This window comes from Alligator mississippiensis, chromosome 14 (assembly GCF_030867095.1).
Source record: "Alligator mississippiensis isolate rAllMis1 chromosome 14, rAllMis1, whole genome shotgun sequence".
Taxonomy (NCBI): domain Eukaryota; kingdom Metazoa; phylum Chordata; order Crocodylia; family Alligatoridae; genus Alligator; species Alligator mississippiensis.
The window spans coordinates 1,844,634-1,855,140 of NC_081837.1; the positions used below are offsets into that span (position 1 = coordinate 1,844,634).

At 43.3% G+C, this 10,507-nt stretch overlaps 1 protein-coding gene across 4 annotated transcripts in view; it reads left to right on the forward strand.

Moving 5' to 3' along the window:
- GOSR1 (golgi SNAP receptor complex member 1) overlaps positions 1-10,507 on the forward strand; it is a 47,656-nt gene that overhangs the window by 33,276 nt on the left and 3,873 nt on the right. For all 4 annotated transcript variants that reach the window (XM_006275194.4, XM_006275195.4, XM_019494934.2 and 1 more), the window contains exon 8: positions 9,211-9,293. In XM_006275194.4, coding sequence (XP_006275256.1) covers positions 9,211-9,293 — 83 coding nt within the window. The remainder of the gene's footprint in view (positions 1-9,210; positions 9,294-10,507) is intronic.

Genomic DNA, 10,507 nt, shown 5'->3' on the forward strand with positions numbered 1-10,507 from the left:
CCTCTGCTTTGCACCGTTTCAGCTTAAAGCCTAAAAAGAAGGGTGGAAAGCCTCCCTCTCAGCATAGCTCCCTGTAATCTAGAGGTGTGCTGTGCTACTCCACATCAGGGCCCTTGGTCATTTTATTGAGTCACAAGAAAGTGTGATCATACGTTTCACAGGTAAAATGACAGCATGTGCTGAGATCACTTCAGACTAAGTCATCACTCCACCATGATGGCCAGCAGTCTTTTAGAAGGAACATGGGAGAATTAAATATTTCTCTGATCTACATCAATTTGATGTGGTTCTGTATCATCCCCTGCCAGCTTGACTGGTGATAAAGGTTGACTTCCTGCCCCAAGGTTTGATTCTGTAGCTGAAATGATAAAGGAACATGCTTTCTCATGCAAAGATCCCCAGTTCAGTCTCAGTAATGATCTAAAGAGAGGCAGCGTTTATGTGGTATCTGCAACTGCTGGAGCAGGAAAGAAGTTCGGCCTTCTACCACACAGGAGCTTCAAAAATCAGCGAACAGATTTAAAAATCCCACCAACTTGGGTTCAGTGTGATTTAACCTCTTAATAAAAATCTCATTCTTTTTGGACTGCCTAAAGATGCTTTTGGGATCTGACACATTTCTTGAATGTTTGGGCAATATTGTGCCCACATTAAATTTCACCTTCATTGCAGAGTCTAGCAGAATAGGATGGAGGGGTGGCGAGGAAAAGATACCGTAGTTGAGCGGTCTCTGCGGAAGTGATGAGATGGTGGTGTGAAGTCATTTACATCTTTTGAAAGGTTTTCCCTTATCCCTTGCCCTTGTTGGCTCTGCTCTGAGGATCCATCTTTAAATCTGAGCATAATTGAGAGCAGCGCCGGAAGGAAAGCTTGGCCTGCGCAGAATTGTCACGACAGTTTCAGGTCAGAGTTTAAACGTGTTCTCCGCTTTCAGCACGCACCCGCCTGTTGTCATGAAGTTCAGTGGAAACGTATGAGAGGCTATGGTTCACAGGATGCATCATGAAGCAGTAGTCCCAGGAGCTCTTCAGTTATTTAGCTTTAAAAGCGTAGCTTTCTGCTTTGGAGCTTTATTTTAACTTTACATTGATGTAGATTTGAATGAGCAGCCCCACTGACAGAGCGTGTAGCGCGCATCGTGGCATGTCTTCAGGCAACGGGATACCCTACGTGTCGGTAGGCTCCAAAACAAATGCTAAAAAATGTCAGTTAAAAAATGAGTGCTGCTGTGGAGCTCGTGCTAGATTGTAGCTGTGCTTGTAGTGGCTGGAAATGAGTATTTGCTTAGTTTCATACTGGCACAGGGGATCAGGGTTGCAACCTGGCACTGCGTAGCTGTTAGCAGCTGTACTTGAGCTGTTTGAACATACAACAGAAAAACAGAAATGTGCGAGGAAAGTTTCAGTCGCATCCAAATTCCACGCGTTTTGCGAACATTTGTTTCAAGTGCGTGGATAAACTGACGGGCCTTTCTGCCAGGTGCTTTTTAGTAATGAGTGCGTCATGCCAGAAACAGCAATGTATGCATTTTAAAGCTAAACTGAATCAGCAGGGAGACAAATAATGAGAGATCGAACAGACAGTTATGTAATCTAAACGAGGAAAAATTCCTTAGCATTGGACTTAACTCCAGGTCCTCCCTCTTAACTTCTGAAATGCTGCACGGAGATTTACAGCCGACGTTCTGGCCTGAGCACAGGTTGTAACGCTGCTTTAAGTAGGGTAGGAATCAGAGTTGTGTGGTGGGTTAACGAACAGAAAGGAATCACTGCTGGGTACCTGCTAATCACGAGCCATGAAGAATCGGACCTTTCCTCTGCCTGAGTAGTTGGAAGAATTGATGAGTCGAGCCCAGGCACCTGTTAATCCTCAAAACAGCATGTTGAGATGAGATTGTTATTTTTGTGGGAAAAAACTCCACATTTCCTTAAGCACTGTTTCGTGCATTGTCTGTGGTAGGCGTGCTCTTGGACAGGCCTGTAGATGATGTCCCCTACATCTTTTCAGAGAAGCACTTGATTATTCCTTGCGGTTAAAGGTGCTGTGCATGGCACCTTGCAACCGGCAGCAGGGAGATGAGGCTTTGACCCGAGAGAGCTGCTGTTCTAAATGAGATGGATTATGTAAAACTGTCTGATGTAGCAAGGGGAAGGAGCGGGATGACAGGTTGTAACTAGGGCTTTGTAGGCACATTCAGGTAATCTTGGGGAAGTCTCCCAGTTAGAGACTTTGTTCTCCTTACCCAGAGCTGTGTGTAGAGAGAGCTGGTTGCTGAGGCCCCCCAGAGTGGAGAGCTTACATTGCTGACCCTGTGCACCCAGGGGCGGTGGGAGCCCATGCACACATCTCCGCTTCTGTGACCCCTTTGTGCCTATGGGTTCTTCTCTTGCTACTTTTCTTCTTACTCCCCTCCTTTGTCCCCCCTCCCTTTCTATTTTTGCATTCAAATCACTCTCCATATTATACACTGATCTGTGCACAGCCTTTCACAACACCTTATGAAGTGGGTTTCAGCTCAGGAAAACTTGTGCTGTATATCTCTCTAATTTAGTTAGTCTGCAAGGTGCAAATCTAGCCTGCTTTCTGGCTGGCTTCAGACTAACGTGGCTAACTGCGTCTCCATTTTTTAAAGTAGCCGAAGAGCTATGAGTAGGGTAAGACCTGACGAAGAATGTCTTGCTTCCAAAAGCTTGTCTAACTCTCTCCCAAATACATAGTCGGTCCAATAAAAGATGTCACCCTAAGACACTTAGAGGCACTTGGATCATTTGATTTGAGTGACTGGAATTGGCCATTCCCAACGGAAAATGTGTGGACACGACCTTGGATGGCATTCGTGGAGAGGAGAGGCCAGAGCCGTGCGGCTTTGTGTGCAAGCACACGCGGTGGCTCTCACGCGCTGAGCACCGAGCATCCCTCCGGTGAACCTGTGGTTCTGCCTCTTCTCAAGCTGTTTCCGAGGTTGCTTCTGGAAACCCCCTCTCTGGTGATACAGTTGTGTTGGGCTCTGTAGCCAAAGGGAAAAATGTAAGTGGCTGGTGGAAAAATCTTTTCAAACATCAATTCTAAGAGCACTTGGAGCATGTGTGAGTGAGCATAAGGTGCGTGACTGCATTTTGTTAAAATAGGATAGTGTTTGTGGGCTTTTCAGAAGTGAATTTTAAATGTATTTAACATTAATGCTTGGCTGTAAGCCCTGCGTTTGACAATCCTGATTATGATGCGGTGGAGAAGATGGGAGATTTCTGAACCATCTTTAGGAAATATTGTGTGTTTGATCTTGTTACTTAACCTCAGTGGGGTAACTGCTCACAGAGACCCTTGCTGGGGTGGGGAAGAGGCGGCCAAAGGGCCGATGCATATGTCCTTTGGCCATGTCTACTTTGGATGAGTTGGAATATTCTGTTTTATTACCATTTGAATGGGTCTATCATATGAATATAATTTATATACTAGATAAGTATACAAACGCAGTAGCTTGGCAAGACTTCTGCTAGGGCTGAGTGCCAGATGCCATCAGTGACCATCCTGATGTAGATATTAAACTATGCAGGTGTGAAATAACCAGCTCACACTGGGAAATTTTCTCTTAATCTCAGTCCCTTACAGCACGCAGGCTTATATTTCAAGACCAGAAAAAAAAAAAAGCCCCGTTAAAATGGAATTAAAACTTGGGAGAATATTGTAGCGACATAAGGGGGTGAAATGATCTCCAACTTAAAAATAATTTTTAGGAGAACTATTTTCTCTGGTTTTCCTCCCACCTTCATGATGCCATTGTGGCAAAGAGTTAAGTATGACACACATGCTAATTTTTTAAAGGGTGCAGGGTTTAATTAATTTTACCTTGGAAATAGTTTCCTTTTTTCCCCTGTGCCTTTTGAGAGTGAAGAGTCTGAACAGAATATACTGTTCCGAGTTGGAGATTGGTGGCCACATCCATAAGCCATAATAAGATCTTAGTATAACTTGTATCCTATTCTGTATGTATCCAACACTTTATTTGCACATTTGGGTATTGTTATACATGATTCTTTGCTTTTTCTGTTTGAAAATAATCCAAAACTGGCTGAGCGAGAGCCAAAGCACAACAGGTGATGCTGAATTAACAAAACCCGATGAAAACCTATGTTGGTAGGTTAATTATTCCTTTTCTTACAATTGATCTCTACTGCCAGACAATATGCTCGGAGAACTTCGGATTTCATTGTTTAGAAATGAGGTCCCAAAAGGGTTCTCTCAGTTCATTCTTATAATACTTTGCACTTATCTGGGAATATCGATTGTGTTATGAAGGTAAGAGCTTAGTTTCACTTTGAGCATTCAGTGTGTATATGAAGAATACATGAATGCTTTTTAGCTGAGTTCCAATATATTCAGCTAGTAGCTGAAATCCAGTTTAAGTATTATTCAGGGGAACTTGATTCCAGGAAATTGTGTGTTTTACTGTATCATTACTAAATGTATATTGCCCAACCTTTTCTTTCTCAAGAATGTCTAGTAGATCCAAATTCTTCGGTTTACTAAATGATACCAATTAGGAAAGTTTTTAAAATACATAATCTCTGCACTTTAAAGTATTAGCCTTTGATTCCCTCATTTTATGAAATAGACTGCTTTTCTCATCGGGTGTCAAAACATTAACTCCTCGTTCCGTAACAGGGTCTCGTAATGATTTCCCAAAGGTATCCTGCATGTAGCTCAGCAACACTCTGTGTATTCTGGCAGTCATCTTCTATCTCCACTTCAGTAAATTGCTGGCTGCTTTAATGAGTCACCGGATGCGTTGTAAGAAAACGCATAGCCTACTTCAAGACAGGGGATGAGGGGATGCTGTTTGAGGATTTCAGCAATAACTATGAAACCAGTTTCAGTTCCTGGAGAAAGTACCCCTGTGTGCAGCCCTGAAATCCCACCTGTCTTTACCAAATTACTCTCCCCTCTATCCCCCCCCAACCAGTTTTCCCTGAAAGCTATTCTTAGTAGAAAATGAATGCTTTGTAGTCTTCTGTTGATTGTAATACCTAGAACAGTAGGGGAAGAAAACTTGGCATATTTAATTTACACATTTATATAAAGAACCTTGCCACTGACACGCATTTAACACCCAATACTGCTTGACAGCTGTATGAGTCTTATTTGCAAATCTTTTACAGCACGCAACAGAAACCTGCTTTCTGTATGTAACCGATTATCCCTGCTGAGAGTCTCTGCCTCCTGTTTACATGCCTTTCTTTATTGCATTCTCTATCCCAGTAAGGACAGATTGCCTAGCTTATTCCTTTTTCCCTCAGATGTTAATTTTAGGCTTGAAAGGGATCTCTACTGTAAAGCTGATAATTCCCATGTATTGGGCCAAGTTCCGGTACTCGGGGAAACACACAATGTTGCCGTGTGCATGTGTGTGTGTCGCTGCTCTTAAAAGACTCCTGGACCACGGTGTTCGATGCGTGGCTGACCTCCCTTTGTGCTTCCCATAGCGTAGAGGACATTAATCAACCAAGTCAGACAGACACTAAGCAAGCAATGGGGAGACCACATATGACAGTGTTGGGGACCAGAGGCATTAATTTTACCCTCTTTGGCTCAGAATACCTTGCATTTCTATAGCTCCTTTCATTTCAGAGCACTTTACAAGCGACATAAGAATATCATCAAGCACCTCTGGAGGTGGCACGGTAGTTGCTCATAGTACGCTGCAATACAGTGGATGTTTTGGGGTAGGACTGCCATGCCCAGTTAAAATTACCAGCAGAATTTCAAGTGGGCACAATTCAGAAACCCTAAATTAAAATTGACCAGGTCTTGGCATTAATGCTGTCCTTTTTATATAGAATGGCATTGGGCTGTTTAATGACCTGGTAGCGAGAAGCTTAGTTTCACATTGAATTGGAGAGACCGCTCCTCCAGCCAAGACACAACCTACTGTCACCGTACTAAGGCATTTGTTCTGTACAGATTTGGAAGGAAGCAATCTGCCTACCGAGTTGTCGATGCCAAGTCAGTACTGCCTTGCATGTCTTTGTCTTCCATCCAAGAGCTGAAACCAACCTGGCCTTGCTTATTTGATGAGCTCATAAGCAAGGTGGCTGCATGCCCAACTGCTTTTCCAGATAGCCAGCAGTTTAGTTTCTGCTATGCTGATTTTGTGTGAAAAGTATATAAAAAAGAATGCTGATGGTGACCGACAAAAGCTGGAAACAAGAATTGGTTTAAGGCCTCTGATAGTTCCCGATGTCCTAAGGAATTTGTGCAACTTCAGAGCTAATTAATATGTTCTTGGAGAGTTCTCAGTCAGAAAGGTGCATTTTACGCGTGCTTGTCACCCAGCTGTTTATACTCATCGAAGACTGATACACTTCCAATGTACCAATAACCTTTCAACTTCATTCTAGTGCTAATGGCATCCTAGAGTGAAGCCTGTATTGATCTGCCCTGTCAATACATATTATTCTGTTCAGAATAACTCACTTTAAAGAGCTTGTGGAGGAGAGAGGAAGACATGCTCCACAGAGACGTAAGCAAAATACGATCCGTAATTCCACGATGAGACTGGATGCTCTTGGCCGCCTGGGTTCTTTCAGAGCCGTGCATCGGATTGATTCATTTTGTTCACCTTCCCAGCGCCTCTGTGGCTGCTGCTGTTTTTAATAGTTGTCTTCGTTGTTGTGCCTCCAATCCGACCTTTCTCTCTGGTCTCTTCCCAATATTCTGCATAGGCCACTGCTTCTGGTGTTGGCATTGCCAGATCTTGTGGGGATCTTGAACTGGGAAACAGTCTCAGAAGAGAAGAATGAATTTCAAGAGAGGGTGGGTGCGTGGCACATGATAGGAAGGATGATTTCAAGCATAATGGCCCTTTCAAGGCACGGTAGGGAGTTGGCAGAAGGAAGCCCAATGGCCTACGTTGCTTTGGGGATCTTAGGGGCCAGTGATTCAATGGTCAGGGGCACAGCCCACTGGTACCTTGGTGTTTTGCCATAATTCCCTGAGGACAGCTCTGGGACTGAACCATTCTGCCCATTTTCCCAGCTGTTTGTTACTGCTGTTCACAGTGTCCTCATTGACTGGGCAAAGAACCAACCACTGGGTCATGGGTGATGCAAAACCCTCTGTCCCAAAGGTAATTGCCCCGCCAGGGCAGAAGCTACTGTTCCCTTGCTAAAGATTCCCAGACCCATAAAACTTGTTTTGTGGTTGTGTTTCAAGAGCTCAGGAAGATGCGGTCCATGGTTGAAAAGTGTATCAGTATAACTACTGTTGTTTGAGATGTCAGCCAGTCATTTATTTATAACCAAAGGAGTTGCACAGTATAACCATTAACGTGGATGAAGCTGTAGTACGGTAAGTCTCTCTTATAGCAGGGCGATTTAATGCCTCTTCCCCTACAGAATAAGCTATATCAGTACAAGCACCTTTGCACTTCAGTGGTATCCACGTGTAAACGCAAGCGCAAGGTCCTGAAGTCAGATATTCTTCTTTTGTAAAATTCTTGAAGACCAAGTACTTCATGCCCTACAGAGACTGGTTAAAGTCGTGTCAGTTGTGGTCGTAAATGAAAAGTGTATACCAAGAGACTGATTTAGCACCAGTTCGTCCCTTGTGCTTCTTACTTGCTGTCGTTCGAAACAGCACGGTGACTGTTAGCAGTGGTTGTCATTTTGGATAAAGATATTATCAAAAGATTGGGATTTTCCTGCTTTTTCCAGTGCCAAGGTATTTCTAACGTTGTATTTGCTTTCCTCGGAGAAGACAGCCTCGACCTTGTTCTCAGGCTGCCCTCTACCATGTTGTCCTGCCAGTAATTGACCCCTCTGTTCCTCTGAAACAATTTTTCAGACATCCTAAATCTCAAGCGATTGTGGGACTAATTAAGTGTTAAAGGTATAAAACTACTCATGTAGATGCAGTTAACAGCAGTGTAGGAGTAACACCCTTGGGTATTATCCAACCATTTTTTATGTGCTGTTTGCTTTCCATGCTCCAGAACCGCTCACCAGCCAGGCAAGAATAGCATTTTGCAGGTTAAATAATGCTCTCATATTTCAGTTCTTTATTAAACACGAAGTCTCCGCAGGCCTCAGCTCTCACATTTTTCTGTTTTCTGAGACGTAATTGAGCTTAAATGTTGTTTGCCTTGACAAAGCTATTATTTTCAGAGCAGCTACATGAAATTTGAGCTGTGGATGCAAGTAACAGGCTGCCCTTTCATTCCTTGCTTTTGATTTATCTGCTTATACCTGAATAAAAGCAAATGAACCCCCACCCCAACTTTCTGAAATACACCGTCAGGTTTTTTTTTACTGTTTGATTCTTGAAATATCATTAAATATATTACTTGTTGCGGCGGGGGGGGGAGTTCTACTGTTCTACTTGTGCGAAGTCTGCACGTGACTGATAAGAGTTGGGCCAACTGGTTGATACGACCAGGGCTCTAAATTAAGTTAATTTGGTCCCATCGGATGGAAATCGTGTTCTGGGGTCTCTCTCAATACTGACCAGTCGTTCAGCTCTGACTGATGGGAACCAGCCAATTCAGAGTCTCGAGTGAAAGACAAAATGCAGGAATGCAGAAGTTTGGGACAGCAAATGGACCTGTGTTATCAACTTCTCAGGAGCCAGAGGACTAAGTACCTTGCATAAACTGGAATAACTGCAGCACTTTGTACTGGCTAGAGAAGCCCTTGGCACTGCAGGGCGCAGCCTTGCATTTGATTTTTAGTGTAGAGCTCCATGAGCCGTTTGGCCTCAGGCAGCGATGCTCACTGTCCAGATTGCGTTTGTTGTTTTAATTAGAGTTGAACTCATTACCAAATTCTTTTTTTAATGGCAGTCACACTGTGGTGTATCCAGTGAGTTGTTTTGGGTGCTAATCTAGTGCAAAAAAAGGCTGTTGTGCCTCTGGAGCGAAGCAAGACTCTTTGGTCTTGAAGAAAATCGAAGCTGGCCTATCATGTTTCATTATCCTTTTTTTTGCTAATAACTTGCACTGTTCAGAAAGTTGCTTGCTTCTGTCTATTGAAAGGAGAAGCGGTATAAAGCTAACTTGTAAAGATCAGCGAAGAAAATACGTGGTTTCATTCTCGTAGCTACAGCCCATTCACCACCCTCCAAAGGAGTGGCGCGCACCTTGCTTGTCCATTGTTTTGCAGATTATTCTTAGCACCAGCAGTTTGATCCACTCTTTTTTTTTTCTCCCCCTTCCTCCAGCATTGCTATGGCAACAAAAGAAAATATGACTTCGCAGAGAGGGATGCTGAAGTCATTACAAAGCAAGATGAACACCTTTGCTAGTATCCTTTCTGAAAGAGCTATGCTGCTCGTGCCTGAAGAGGGGGCTGCCTCAAGACGGGTTCATTCTGCAAATAGGGTTGCAAACGCTTCTGTTGTCCACCGCCGTGCAACTCCAACGATCATTGTATTGTTAGCGAGGAGCAGATCTCATTTTGCTGGCCTTGCTTTATCAGCAAGATGCCTCCCGGTTGGTGATGTGCTGGACTAGGTATTGACCTCCTTAAGCATGAGTTTGAATGCCCCACATACACCAGTATTGAATTTTTCATTTGACATTCTAGGGAGAAGTCAATGTGTACTCCAGCTATGTGTTTTGTGTTAAAAGCAGGTTTGCATTTTAGTGTTTCCTTTGCTTTTCTCTTTCAGAGACAAAGGGAGCTACCGCTTGACATGGATTTGTCGTGGCTGTAGTTTGGAACTCAGTGTTTTCATGACCTGGGGATCCTCTCGTCTCATGCAAACTTCTTGATTTTACATTTAGCTTCTTCATTTCATCTCTCTCGCTGCATGCTCCAGGCTAAAGGATGTGCTGGCTTTTGATGTCACTTGTGTTCATCCCCCCCACCCCACCCCCAGTTTACTTCTTCTTTTCCATTAGCAGGCTGAAGAGCAGCGCTTGATCTGCCTCATTTGATTAGACAGATTACATCCTGAAAATCTCTAGCTAGATGAGGCATAAATTTCATTACTGTTTTTAGCAACTGGCAAGAACAAAAGCAACTCAATTAAATATCCGCTTTAAAGGATTCTTGGGCCCAAAGACAAAGGACTAAAACTTGAAATCTCGTTTGCAAATCTTATTTTTTTAACTGTTAAATAAGAACAGCTCAAACATTTTGCAGCAAGGGCAGCTGCTCCCTCTATACCATGCAGCAATAGGGAATCACTGAATATGAAACATCGGCAGGCACTCTCCTTTGTCCCCACTCTGTTGGATAAATTCCACAAATATGTATGCATTTGGCCTAATTTTTCATTCTCATGTAAATATGATTAGTAAAAGTAACGTTTCATCTGCCACTAGTAGCTTAGCTGATTAAATATGCAATTCTTCATACATGCCAACTTTAAGCTGCTCTTTTGTCTTCTCGCTCTCATTGTTTCCCTTATTAACAGAGCAAATGGTTATGTTGATAACTAGCCATTAGGTGGCTTTTTTGCATCTCTTCTCTCCAGTCTGCAAGTCGTTCTAAACCGTTGGATTGTTGCTAAC